This window comes from Odocoileus virginianus, chromosome 10 (genome assembly GCF_023699985.2).
Source record: "Odocoileus virginianus isolate 20LAN1187 ecotype Illinois chromosome 10, Ovbor_1.2, whole genome shotgun sequence".
NCBI lineage: Eukaryota > Metazoa > Chordata > Mammalia > Artiodactyla > Cervidae > Odocoileus > Odocoileus virginianus.
The window spans coordinates 27,508,116-27,522,681 of NC_069683.1; the positions used below are offsets into that span (position 1 = coordinate 27,508,116).

The 14,566-nt window shown below is 49.7% G+C and overlaps 1 protein-coding gene across 7 annotated transcripts in view; it reads left to right on the forward strand.

Annotated features, from left to right (window-relative positions):
• ARRB1 (arrestin beta 1) overlaps positions 1-2,643 on the forward strand; it is a 75,315-nt gene extending 72,672 nt beyond the window's left edge. For 6 of the 7 annotated variants that reach the window (XM_020913587.2, XM_070473235.1, XM_020913588.2 and 3 more), the window contains one exon: positions 378-2,643. In XM_020913587.2, coding sequence (XP_020769246.1) covers positions 378-489 — 112 coding nt within the window. In that variant the 3' untranslated portion in view covers positions 490-2,643. The remainder of the gene's footprint in view (positions 1-377) is intronic. The other variant, XM_070473236.1, reaches the window with a different exon arrangement.
• Positions 2,644-14,566: the final 11,923 nt, after the last annotated feature.

Genomic DNA, 14,566 nt, shown 5'->3' on the forward strand with positions numbered 1-14,566 from the left:
GACTCAGAATATGCTGTGGAACTGCTGTCGGCCTGGCCTCTCTGTGGAAATAAGTTCCTCCTCTGGCCCTAACCCTGCCTCACTCCCCGCCCCCACCCACAATTTGATGTGTGCCTGAACCCCAGCTTCTCGAGAGCTGGGTCGATTTCCAGCCCTTAGCAAACTCATGCCTCCCCCTGGTATTTCCGCAACTGGCTGGTCCCACTGTCATTGATGGGCATCCAGATGTGCTGGCCTGGCAGGCCTTTCTATCCAAGACCAGTCCCAGAGGCCGGCTTCTGGGTCCTGCTGGGCTGTGCAGGCTCTCTGACCTCTCTGGATAAGCCTCCTCTCCCTGCCCTGCAAACATGCCTGTTTTCCTTGTTTTTTCCTACCAGCGATGACGACATTGTGTTTGAGGACTTTGCCCGGCAGAGACTAAAAGGCATGAAGGATGACAAGGAGGAAGAGGAGGATGGTACCGGCTCTCCACGGCTCAACGACAGATAGACTGGGGCCGCCCTCCCTCTGGGCAGCTCTAGGACCACTCTCATGCACTAGGATGCTTGTTCGTCTTCTTCCTGTCCTGGCTCCCCCTCCCCTTTGTTCTTCCAGTTTCTACCAGGGGGCCCCAGCAGTCTTCCAGGTCATGGTGGCGAACCCCTGGCCTCAGGATTGGCCCCCATCACCATGCCAATAGGGCCACAGGCACCACCCTCACCCTCTCACTGCATCACTTCTCCATCCCCCCTCTTTTCCTGTTGACCCCCAGACAGGCCAGCACAGCTCTGGCCTTGAAATTTGACTCGGGATGGGGAGCAGAAAGGGGAAGATGGGCCACAAGGGCTTGGTGGGGTGGGGATGGGGGCTCAAGACACGTGAGAGGATGTGGCCACTGTCCCAGGTGATTAATACAGTTCTGGCAGCTAAAACATGACCGCTTTGAAGGCCACCCTCCTCTGGCTGGGAGGGGACAGACCCATGGATAGATTTTCCACACAGTTCTGCTCGAAGTTCGGACCCACCAAACACCTGTCTTCTTCCTCCCTCATCCCTGCCCCCTGTGCCTCTGTGACTGACAGTGACCTTGGTGAAGGCTTGTAGACCCCCAGGAATGGAGCAAAGCAGTTGGGCTGACTTTCTTACCAGCAGTTACCTAGTCTAAGGCAAGTCATGTGAAGTAGCCCAAGTCTATTTCAGTATCGTCAGGATGTAATATCCTAGCTGCCTTGTCTCATCCACAGATACGCACAGAGGGAGACGGAGAGAAGGGAGGGGTCTTCAGAAGGCACCAAGGTCTCGAGGAGGTGTCCTGAAGGGTGACTCTGAGATGGGGGCGGGGTGAGAAGATGGGAGTCTGCCCAGCTCCCTTCCTTAAGAGGGATCAGCGAACTGGTGGGAAGCAAGGCTGAAGGGCCAGAATGACTGATGCCACCAATGTCTTCCTGCCCTTGCAGGTCTCCAGGGCTGGACTGGAAGAGAGCCCCTGAGACCACTGTGCCCACAGTCAAAGGGGGTCCTTCCCTAGAAGGTGTAAAGGTTCACTGAGTTGTCTTCACCTAAAAGGAAGGGGGACTCCTTTGTTTTCATGGGGAAACACACACCCCGGCCCAACACACACACACAGTGGTTTCCCAGTGTCATGGATGTGCAGTACCCATGGGCTGATGTTGGTGTGATTAGGACATGGGGCATACTTCCAGGGCAACAGAGCAGGCAGATGATGAGGCAGAAAGTGTTAAAAGTTCTCTGTTTTTCTCTGACCTTTGATGCTCATTGCTGTGTGACTTTGGGCAAGTTCCTTTCCATCTCTGGGCCTCAGTACTTCACCTAGAAAACCAAGGGGTTCGACCAGATCACAAAGGGCCCTCCCAGCTCTTCCTCCAAGAATTTGTGAACATTAGGGTTTCTGGTCTGGTGGGTGGAGCCAGAACCACTGATTCTGATCTGTCTGCCATCAGGGAGGATTCACTGAACCCCAGGAGTGGTGGGGCAATGGAGGGCACCTAGCACCACCACCCCACACCCACTCTAGGCCTCAGAAGGGCCCTTCTAAGTTCCCTGGGCTGGGGCAGGGTGGGCGGTTTGCCTGATGTCAAGCTGTGGCTGTAGTGAGCATGAGCCGCTTGGCCCTAGGGACCAAGTGTTACAGAAGGTATTTGTATTTGCTTGTATTTGCTGAAGCGTGGCAGGGGGAGGGGAAGAGAGCTTGTGATAGGCACTGCCCTACTTCACACCCTCTTTGGATGTCCTGAAGTTTACCTCATACCCAAGCAAATGTACTGATTAGCAGGGCAAGGGGGTCTCTTGCTCCTTTTTATCCCTGCCCCATAGTTGTGAAAAGGGAGATGGCCAAGTTTTATTATATAAGTTGGATCTCAGCTCTTCAGTCCAGCCCCTCCTGGGATGGACTTTGCAACCATTTTCCATGGTGAAATTACCCAGTTCATAGGCCTGGCACTGCACCCCAGCCCTTCCCTACTGAATCTCACTCCAGGGACCCTCACTCCAGGTCAGAAACAAGTCAGCTTGGGACAGTTGTCCTCCCTCAGTCAATTCTAGGGTCCCAACTGCATCCAGTCCCTCCCAGAGCTTGCTGGACAGTTTGTACTTCATTGGGCAGCTGGAGAGTTAATGAATTGTTGGAACAAGGTATGGCAAGCATACACTCTTCAGGGTGGTCTTCTGGAACCTTTGGGGCTGGTATAAGACCCTTTAGGATTTGGGGTGATCACTTACCTACAAATAGACCTCTCTCTGTGTCCCTAACACAGTCACACAAAAAGCTTTGTCAGGCTGGTTTCTTGACCGCCTTCCACCTCAAAATCACATTGACCATTTTGGGTTTATCACAGTGCTGAACTGAAATTTTCCCAGCTGCAAGAAGCATCATGGGCCTGTTTAACCTTTTGTTTCCTCTTTGGGCCCAGGACTACAGAAGAGCAGTGGTCAGGTTCATTTGGCTTAACCAGGCTTGGCTGACAACTTCTCCACTTGGTGCTAAGCGCTGGAGACACAGAGTTGGGTCAGTCCCAGCCCCTGTCCTCAGAAAGCGGTCAAGAGAGATTTACAGGGGAAGTAATGAGGAGCCATTGCATTCAGGGCTCCATGGTTGCCGCTAGCCCGTACAGTGCCTTGATGTGAGTTAGAAACGGTGCCTCTTCCAGGTGGATTCAACCCACTTAGGCATGCACAGCTTCCCAAGTGGTCACAGGCTGGAGTTCAGCTCCACCACACGTCCCTGGGCTGAGTGCCCTCCCGCACAGCCATGCACGACAGCGGTGAACACTCAGCCTTCTTTCTGAGAAGGGCCCAGATGATCTTCCCAAGCCTCTGGTTGGCTCCAGACCCCACCCCCTCCTGCAACCCCTTCTCTGCAGAGCCCCTCTCCATCTGGAGTCAGCCTGGTCCTGGTGAACCCCTGGAGTGAAACTGGGGGTGGGGAGCCCCACTGGGCTCCAGGCACCAGCCCACAGTCCTGGCTGTCTGTGTCCACACATTTGTGGCTGTGCTGACCACGTCTCTCCATGCTGAGACTTTGCAGTGGGCTGCATGTAGATAGCAGTCTGGGCAGGAAGGAAGAGCATGGCCTGGGTGGAAGTCTACAGGCAGAGAGCCGGCTGGACTTCCTCACCTTCACAGCCAAGAGAGGAGTGCAGTCCTTGGGAAGGTAAGGACTGAGTTCTTTGGCTGGACTCCACTGGCCTCCTCAGAGCCCAGACCGGCAAAGTGAGCTCGCTTAGGTCTTGGTTCAGCTGGGGGAGTTACTGACAAGCTGGTCCCACATGGTGCAGTGAAGAGTACCCTGGCCCAGAAGCCCACGATGCCTCTCCCCACTGGCTGTCGCCACCCAGCCAAGGAGCCTTGAATGACTCATTCAACCTCCTGGGCATGGTTTCTCTAACTGTAAAATGGGACAGTCATTTGTTTCCCACCCAACTCAAGGGACTTGTGAGGCCCAAAGGAGATGAGAATCAGCTCTGTAATTTGCAAATGGCTGCTCAGGCCATGGCCCTGCCACTGCGGGGGAGCAGCCCAGGGTCACACAAGAAGTGTGCTGCCAGCAGAGTCCTCCCACCCACCTCCTCTGTCTCTCGCTTCCGTCTCACTTAGGCAGAGGTCAGCCAGAATGAGAGGAGGCCAGTTTGGCTTTGATGACCCAGCTGAGAAGGAAATTCAGACACTGTTCAGGAATGCCTGCCCCCCAGGCCGTGGTCCCAGCAACCAAGACCAGAGAGACATGGATAGTGTCAGTGATTCGGGGGCTGGGTGCATCTTGGTGTCAGAGGCCAGGAAGGCTTGGATCTGATCCCAGGTTCGGAAGAGCCTCCAGTCTCCAGACCTAGCACGGCTGAACGCCACCCCCCCCCCCCACACACACACACACTACCCTGCTGGAGAACCCCAAGGGTGAGGTGGAATAGAAATTGCCTGCCCCTTCGAAGTGTCAGTCCCCCTCCAGGGTCAACCAGAGCTGCCAACTGTCACTTCTTGGTGACACCTGGAAGGGATTTGGGCTCAAGGAAAGCCCAGGCCTCTTCACTTGGAGATCCGAGTCCCAGCTGACTCGTCCCTGGTGGTTTCAGCAGCCCACAGAGGCAGCTTCCCTCCTGCCCCGGGGCTGGGCATCCTCTACCCATCCTGGAGGAAGGCATTAGGCCCCCATCTTGAACTCTCCTGGGTCCCTTGGACATAGGCCTATACTAGTTCTGATGTTTTTAAAGTCAACATGGACCAAAACAGATTCTCCCCACCCTCGTGTGTAAGCCTGCCTTGGGCCTGGCAACTTGTTCTGGCCCAGGCGGCTCCACCACTTTTGTCCTCCTTCCAGGACTGAAATGGCCTAACTGTGGAGCAGGATCCCCACCTCTACCACTCCCCTGCAGACTCACTGCACAGTGGCTCCAGAGAGAGGCCCATTGAAGGGGGACCATTCTCCCTCCTCCACCACCCATCACTCTCTTCCAACTCTTCACCCCAAAAGGGAAGTCAAAGCACAGGTCCCCGGGACCCATGATCCACAGACTCTGAAGCACTTGTTTTCTAACCAAGTGCTGTGGAACCCCTGTATTCCACAGAGCTTTGTCAGGGGCTGCTAAGGTGGGAAGATGGGGGTGGAGGCAAAGGCTATGTTTCCAGCCCTCCCCACCCCCTCATTCCTTCTTCCACCAGAACAACTCTTCTTTTATCTGTCTTGCCTATCAAGGTTTCACCTTCAAACTTCTCTTGAAAAAAAGCTTCAAACCACCATTCTGAGGTTTGATCCTAGACCAGCAAGCACAGGTTCTATTCTTGCTTTTCATGCTGGAATGGCCCTAGCATTCCAATACAAAGTATCTTCGTATTGGAACTTGCATCACAGACCCAGGCCCAAACATTTGCTTATTCACACGCACACACATACACGTACACACATGTAAACATGCAAACATTTGATGGTTTTGTAGCTCACCCCCACTGAAGCTCTGGCCTGGGTTTGACTTGCGCGGGGGCCTGGTGCTGTGAGGATGGGTCTTGTCCCTAATAATGGCCCAGGCAGTGTGGGGGGCCGTGAATGAAGCAAAGAGGCCCAGCCCCACCCCAGGACTTGTGTCTGTGCCCCAGTGTGACACCTGACTTTCCTGATCCGGGCCCATGAGATGAGAGAGGAGCAGTGTGATAGGAAGAGAAAATAGAGTTGGGTTCCTCTTTAATATACAGCCAGGTGGAGGGAAGTCCAGATTTCAAAAAAGAAATGCTGAGGGAGGACTTTATGACCAAAGTCCCTCCTATGAAGGCAGGATTCCTCCAGATACCTTTTAAGCAGCAAATCTCCCTGAAGCAATTCTGATAGGATTCTGTTCCCACATTTGTAATCAACTTGAGTGTGTGGGCTACAGGCTGAAGAGAGGGGTCCCCCCACCTGCAATCCCCCAAATTCTCTTCTTGCTGGCCTGCCCCTCTGCCCAGGTCCCTCACCAGGGCTGACTAAGAGGTGGGCACTTTAGGGAGAAGACCTGGACCAACTCTTGGCACTGAATCCTGCCTGGCCCCCACCCAGGGAATTCCAGGTGAAAATGTTAGACTTAGGACTCAGCAAGCCACATGCCATGGGAGAAAGAGTGCCAAGTGCTATTCTGTGTTCAGTCCAAGTGTGCCCTTGGGGTCCTGACCTCAGTTCCCCCTTATATAAGGTGGAGATAGTGCCAGGCTTTGTCCGCCTCAAAGGGATTGCCGCAAGGGTCATGGGAGAGGTGGGTATGAAGGGGGACTCACCAACTCAGGATGCATCATGGCCTCCTCTGCAGATCCAAGAGCACTTGGTATCCATGTAGGATGACAATCTTCCTGGAGCATTTCTGCTCAGTGTTGGGGTCTAGCCACAGTTGCTGGGGGAGGGGGCTGCCTCTTCCTTCCCAGTGGGAGCCGGCACTCAGCCGGGGTGTGGGGAGTGACAAGTGACTGAGAACTGGTCTCCAGGTCTGTGGTCCTTCTGTTAAGTGATTCTTTCGTGATACCCTTATTCCTGGGCCACCTTCCAGGTTTATCTGTTGTACCTGTGGCATTCCTTATTATGTCAGATAAGTTATTACAGTTTATCAACTCTTAACAGGACAAATGAACAAAAGAACCATAAGTAGGAGACCATTAAAGGTCTTTTGTGACAGATGCCGACTGTGCTTTTATTTCTGTCTCATAAGCCCATGGCAGGATATAGACCAGAAAATGCTGTCCGGCTGCCCTGGACTGGCTGGGCCACGTGTTAGCTCCAGCTCTAACAGGGTTCCTCACGGCTTCTCCTCCCTTCACTGCCATGTAGCAGCCTTAGGGCCTGGGGGAGTTGCCAAGCCTCTGACCCGTCTCAGACCCCACTGGATCCCGTGACTCCTGCTTTGCTCCTAGGATAAAGCCATCCCATCTTCTCTTTGGCATTGCTGACCTCTTCAGCTGGAGTCCTGCCCCAGTCCCAGCCCTGGTTCTTATTCAGGTCTCTTCTCCTGCTCCGTTGGATCTCCCCAAAGTCACTTGGGTTTTGTATGACTTACCTACTGCCTGTTTCAAAAGAACTCATGGAGGAGTGGTGGTACGGGTGAGGAAGATTCAGAGTCCTAAATGACAGGATACTGTATTCATATGAAAGGAAGGTGCTGCTGGATACAAGATAATTTCTCTAGGAAATTGGTCATATATGTGGAACAATTTTTTTTACACTCCTGTAAAATAATGTGCAGCTTAGATCAGTGCATTGCCCTCCTGGTTGGCCAGAAGCTGGTCTGTTTCCTCTGACTCTCTCTTCCAGCTAGAGAAGGGTGATGGAGACACTCTCAGTATCTCCTGAGTCAGGAGACAGGAGCTAGAGCTTTGATTCTGCCCTCCCTCATGGACTGTGTCAGTCCAAGTCCAGATAAACAAAGCCTATGCCAGTATTTAATCAGATCAAAGAAACTGGTTATAAAAATGTTGCAAGGGTTGAAAAGGGCAACCCAGGTACAACAGGAAATGACTACCACCTGTAGGGTGGAAGGACAGGGAGAGGAGGTGGTGTTACTGAGCTAAGGACCAGGGAAGCCCAGCGGGGATGTGGAGGGAGAGGGTATCTGATGAATCCAGACCAGAAAAGAAAGACCTCTGTTCCTGGGATGCTTCCAAAGCAGAAAGAGTGGGAGAAATACTCTGTGGTTTCTTCTCTCCTGCCCTCCTATTGGCAGACCCTTAATTAGAAGCTAATATTCACAGAATTGGGGAAATGTAGCCTGCAATGGTCAATGCCTTGCAATATAGAACAGGAGAAAATCAGAGGATTAGATCTGAGACCAAATAGGCAAATGACCAGCTCTTTAATCTTCTCATAAAAAAAAAAAAAAAAAAACACAGAAATAATCCTATTGGCCTGGATACCACCATTTAGGAGCGCCCTGACACCTGAACAGGAATCTAAACATGGGAGAGGTGTTTACTATTGTCTCTAGTTTTGAGCTTTTCTCCTGCTGTCGCTGTCTTCATGGTGTTTTGAGACTTCATTTCTCTTAGCTTTTTAAAAATTTCAGCATAGGTGTTTCAAATTCTGATCGAGACAAAGTCCACTAGAACCTGTCTCTCCTACTGATTACATAAAAACTCTGGACAAAAATACAAAACACAACTACCTAATGACTCTGAAAATCAAACAAAAGCAGGCAGGTGGTCCAGGAGAGCAAAACTTTGGAAAAGTAATCTGCATGGTTTAAATTTCCCTTTTATTTCTCTTTTCTTTTGTGGATTTGTGTTGAAATTAGAACCACCACCAACAGAAGGTGAGACACAACTTTGGGTCTGAAACTAAATTAGTTGATTTCTTCTTAAAACAACAGCAACAACAAAAACCCAGCACTAACCCAGAGTCTATACCATATAACATTCACAGAATGCAGGATATAATCTGAAATTACTCAATTTACAAAGAACCAGAAAAACAGGATGAATGACCAATGAGGACATGCCGTGCTCAGTAGCTCAGTCGTGTCTGACTCTTTGCAACCCCCTGGACTATAGCCCACCAGACTCATCTGTCCATGGAATTTTCCAGGCAAGAATACTCGAATGTGTTGCTATTTCCTCTTCCAGGGGATCTTCCCAACCCAGGGATCGAACCCACGTCTCTTGAGTCTCCTGCATTGGCAGGCAAATTCTTTACCACTGCACTGCCTGGGAAGCCCTCAATGAGGATGCATGCTCAATATACAAAAATCAATTGTATTTCTGTATAGTAACATTAAACAACTGGATCTTGAAATTTTAAGACGATGCCAAATAAAAAGATAATACCACCTACAATAGCACAAAAATGGAAATACTTAGGTACCTAAGTATAGCAAAATATGTGCATAATCTCTATGTACATCTCTAAAGCAGCAAATATTGATGAAAGAAAGAAGACCTAAACAGACTGAGGCATGTACTATGTTCATGGATTAGAAAACTCAATATTGTTAAGGTATCAATTCTTTCCAAACTGACTATAGATTCAGTGCAATCCAAATCAAGATCTCTGCAGGATCTTTTTTACAGATGTAGACAAGGTAATCCTAAAATTTATATGGAAAAATAAAGGAACTAGACTAGCCAGGCAATTTTTAAAAGGAAGAACAATTGGAGTTGTTTACTCCCTGATCTCAAGACTTACTGTGAAGCTACAGTAATTAAGACAGGGTGGTTCTGGTGAAAAAATAGACACATCAATGAAATTAATTCCAGAATCCAGAAATAGGCCAACACATATCAACTGATTTTCCAAAAAGGTGCAAAGGCTATCTAATTGTTCTTTCCCATAAATAGAGCTGGTGAGGCTGTGAAGGAACTGAAACACTGCTGGTAAGGATACAGAATGGTACAGGCTTTGGAGAACAATTTGGCAGTTTCTTATAAGTCTGCATGTGTGCTAAGTTGCTCCAGTTGTGTCCAACTCTGCGACCTAATGGACTGTTGCCCTCCAGGCTCCTCTTTCTATGGGATTCTCCAGGCAAGAATACTGGAGTAGATTGCCATTTCCTTCTCCAGAGGATCTTCCCAACCCTGGAATTGAACCTGTGACTCTTAGGTCTTCTGCATTGGCAGGCAGGTACTTTACCACTATTAAAGATACTTATTATAAGACCTAGAAGTTCCACTCCCAAAATAAATGAAAAGTTCTGTCCCCGCAAAAACCTGTATGTGAATGTAAATAATGGATGTACACATAGCTTAAAACATCCCAAATGTGATGTTTGATTCACACTCAAGCTAGTGTGAATGGATAAACTATTGTATAGTCATACAATGGAATAACTACTCAGCAATAAAAATGAACAAATGAGTGATACATACAATAAGGATGAGTCTCAAAAGCATCATGCTAATGAAAGAAGCTAGACTTAAAAAGACAAATATATATGCATCTATTTATGTGACATTCTGGAAAAGGCAAAACTATGGGGATGGAAAACAGACCACTAGTAGCCAGTGGCTGGAGTTAATCTGAAGGGTTGGCTACATAGGGACAGCAGGAGGTACTCTGGAGGGTGATGGAACTGTTTCATATTTTGATTGTCAAAATCAACTGTATGCCAGAAAAGAGTGTATTTTTACTCTGTGCAAAATATTGAGATACTCTGTGTATCTCAATAAAAAGCAAAAAAGTAAAAAACTAAACAATTTATAGCTCACAAACTACAAACAATATTTATAGGGCTTGTACCATTTGCTGGGGCTAATGCTAGACCCTGAAGACAGAAAGATAGATAATCCCTTCCTTCAAGGATCTCACAAATTCACAAGAATATAAGGCATAACAACAAAGATCTGGACTTGATGTTGAGGGATATTGGGGATAGGGACTGACATGCACTCATGTCATGCCATGGAGCACTAAGGAGGTGTGGGTAGGGTAGGAAATAAGGCAAGCTTCCTAGAGAAGGAATTCCTTCAACTGACTTGTGAAGGATGAGAAGCAGTTAAGCAAGTGAGGACAAGCTACAGGCATTCCAAATAGAAGAGGTGGCGCATGGGAAGCCTCAGGGGTGAGACAAACTGAGACCTTCAGGGAATTGTAAGGGCTTCGATGTGGCTAGAATGAAGGGAACCAGAAGACCTAACAGGAGATGGGACCAAACCATAGCCACGGGGAGGAAGGTTACAGATAATTAGCCCAAAGGGCTTGTTGTTTTTGTTGTTTTATCCAGAAGGTAGTGGGACAGGTTTTAAGCAGGACAGTGCGATGGGTCAGATTCATGTATTTCTAGGATCACTTTGGCTGTATTGCAGAGGATAGATCAGAGGGGAAGGTCAGAGGCAGAGGGGTCAGGGAGGAAGCTGGGAAAGGGATCTGGCTTAGAGAGGCAGAGGCTGTGGCCAGGTAGGGAAGAACTGATTGGCGAGGTATTCAGGGGTAGAATGGCCAGAACCGGCTTCCCACTCAGTATTTAATATTTAGTCTCTGCACCTTTGCACTCAGTTTCTTCTGCCTGGATTCATCTTTCCCAGGCTCTTTGCAGAGCTCCTACCTTCCTGCTCTTCAGGGTAAGACACCTTCTCAGAGAAGCTTGCCTGACTATCCCTTTCAAAGGACACCCTTACCCATCACTCTTACATCACTCTATTTTCCTCATAAAAAGTATCTTGGTTATTTACTTGTTTATGGTCCAAGCACATGGGCTCCGAGTTCTTAGCCTACCTTGACCCCTATTAGCACTGTGACCTTCAGCAAATTCTTCTTCAGTTGCCATAGTTTCTTCATTTGTAAAGTAGGAATAATAACAACTTAACAGAGACTTCCCTGGTGGTCTAGTGGTTAAGAAGCTGTCTGCCAATGCGGGAGACATAAGTTCAAGTCCCTGGTCTGGAGGATTCCACATACTGCAGGACAACTAAGCCCATGTGCCACAACTACTGAAGCCTGAGTGTGTAAAGCCATGCTCCGCAACAAAAGAAGCCACCGCAATGAGAAACCCACACACCGAAACAAAGCTAGACAACAAAACAAACCACACACCTCTCCCCACAGCTAGAGAAAGCTGGCACAGCCAAAAATAAATAATACCTACTTCATAGAATTGTCATCAGGCTAAAATGGGTTAATATATGTAAAATGCCTAGAAAAACGCTAGCTTCTGTCGAACATGGTACTTGGCACATAGTAGGCATTTTATAAAATACTTGCTGAACAGGTTTTACTAAAAGAAGGAAGGAACATTCCCATTTCCACCAGCAGATGGCACATGTATGGAAAACATTTTTTTAAAACTGGTTCTGCTCTTACACAAACCGGCCAATAGATGTCACTGTTGCCCCCTGGGTCAAGGAACCAAGCCAGAGCCAGAAGCAAATGTTGCCCAGATAGGACGCTGGACAAGAATCCCAAACGGAGGACTAGAAAGCGATAATCATATTAAAAAGTCAAAGTTTAGAAACTAAAGCTAAATTATGTTTTACATATATATTCTAAAGCTAAGTTTTCTGTTTTCTCACTTTATTGGCTAGTAACAAGGAGCTGGCCACACAGGCATCTTCTGTAACTGCAGCCCCAGTTCAAAGAGGTGAGAAGTTGTGAAAGTTAGAGGGTGTGGACATCCGACACACAGCAGAAGGAGGCCACGAGCCCCACGTAATGACTTTCCCCCCGTGCTTCAGATTTCTGTGGGGCAGAGGCAGTGCTCACGTATCTCTGAGCACCAGGGTCAGGCACCCAAAAGGGAACGGAGCCCAGCCCCTGGGGCGGGGGGCATCTAGTCTGGTGCAGACAATGGGCCAGAAAACAAATCAGCCCACATGGAAGCCTGCGGGTCTGGCAACAGGAGGAAGACAGGTCAGGAAAGCAAAGGGGACTCTTGAAACGTCCTGCTGCTCTCTGTTGGGGGTAAGGATCCCGGGCAGAGGGCACTGTGGGAGCAAAGGTGTGGGGGGGCTGGAATAGCTGGATTCTTGTACTAAAAATCTGAGTAGCCTGGTATGGCTGGAGAATGGCATTCAAGAAGTCATCTAGCATGGCTGGAGGACAGGCTCAAGGACAGAGAGTGAATTCAGTGCTGGCAGACTAGCAGTCTAGCACTTTTTCTTTACCCCTCCAGGTCTTAAGTCACTGGAGTCCAGGGCCAGCAGCCTGGTACTGTCCTAACTTGTTCTTGTCCCAGCATAATTATTAATAGAGGTCCCTTGTGCTCTCCAAGATTTCCTAGCTTGGACAGTCACCTTAGTTAGGACTTAACCCCCCCTTGCCTCCACTATCCCAGTGACCCCATCTTTACTAAGCACAGAATGTGGCCCATCTCAGCAGGTGCTAGCAGAGATGAGAGATTTAGAAAGGATGATTTTCAGGCAGAGGGACCTTGGAGCCTGGGGGTCCAGCAAACCCCTTTCTCCTCTCAGAGATGGGAAGAGATGTCCCTTCTTTGAGAGGGAGCCCTCAGCAGGGTTTCTGCTGGTAGGGGGCTGGATGGGGTTTCTGAGGCCTGCAGGAAGCTGCTGATAGAGGTTAAAGAGGGCTCCCCACTCCTTCTTTATTGGCTTCTTATCTCCAGGTCCCCACAGGCCTGGCCGCAGGAGGCAGTGACCACAGAGGTACAGATACAGAGTCAGGAGTTTGGGAAGCCCGGCCAGGTACTCAGACCCAAAGCAGGGCAAGGCAAGACCCCAGGGGGCATCCGGAGCTGTGGATCTGCTCTGCTCCTGACACTTGGTGTGATCTGGATGGGCTCCTGCACTCACTGGGCCTCAACTTCCCCATCAGTACACAGAAGAGTCAGCTGATGTGATCTCCAGAAGATGGGCCTCCCCTGGGCAAGTCACCACGAAGCAGTGCTGAAGGAAGAGGGTAGAGGCGGAGAGAGGGGGGTGAGGGAGCCAAGAAGGGGACTCAAGGCAGCCAAGCGCATTACCACAGGAATATTAACTACCCCGGTCACTTCTCCCAGTCCAGGAAAGGCCATGCCCATAAATTAGGGCCATAAGTCTGCCAGGCAGACTTAATGAAGAAGGAGATGGACCTCAGTGAGAGCAGACAGTGCCTCTGGAGGTCACAAGTCCAGCCCCAGTCTGGAGAGAAGGAACCTGGAGCCAGGGAAGGGCAGGGGATGTCCATGGCCAGGGTTGGAACAAACCTAGTAGGTAAAAGCTGGTTCTTAGGTGTTCATTGCTGAATCCCCAGCACCCAAGCACACAATGGGGCCTAACCTGTGTTTCTGACTGAGCAGGGACCAGACGACACGGCAAGTCATGCTGAGCTCAGACTGAACGCCAGCCCTCTGGACTCCAGCTGGGCCCTCACTGGTTCTCATCCCAGGACTGAGGGGTCTGGGGAAGAATGGGGTCGCAGAAGTAAATGCCTCCTCAAGGAGATAGTGATCATGTCTCTCCTCTGTTTTTGAGAGGAAATTTCAGGTTTCACAGGGTCACCAAACCCCAGGAAGTCTGACGGGTTTCTTGCCTCAGAGCCGCCTCCTGTCTGTCACATTTCTGACAGTCACACATCTTTTTTCTCCCTTTCTACCTGCTCTCTATCCTACCTGCTCTTAAAAAAAAAAAAAAAAAAATTTGGCTGTGCTGAGTTTTAGTTGCAGAACTAGTGAGATCCAGTTCCCTGACTAGGGATGGAATCCCAGGCCCCTGCATTGGGAGCACAGACTCCTAGGCACTGGACCACCAGGGAAGTCTTTACCCTACCTGCTCTTTAAGGGCACATCTTGGTTGGAGCTTCCCCACGGCACTTGGCCCCTGCAGTCCCCTGCCTACCTCACACTTCCAGCAGCATTCACAGCATCTGATTAGAGGGGGAGGCTGGCCATTCAGTGGGTCCTTGGTGCTGCTGAGAGGGTCTGCAGTGAGGGGGTGACATCAGGGTGTCAGGGGAGAACCAGCCAGACACCTCCATCTCACCTTTTTCTGCAAGGCCTCTTTGCGGCCCTTCCCCTCAACCCCATGCCCATCTGACCTCCTGTGGACACAGCTTAGCTGATTCCTCTGTCTCCTGTGCTCAGCATGAGGATTCCTTGCCACAAAAAGGATGGACACAAAAAGAAGGAAGGAACAAGCGAGAGAAGCATGCAGTTCTCCTGGCCCACATATGGCATCTCCCTGCTTCCCCGGGTTCTCCTCTGAG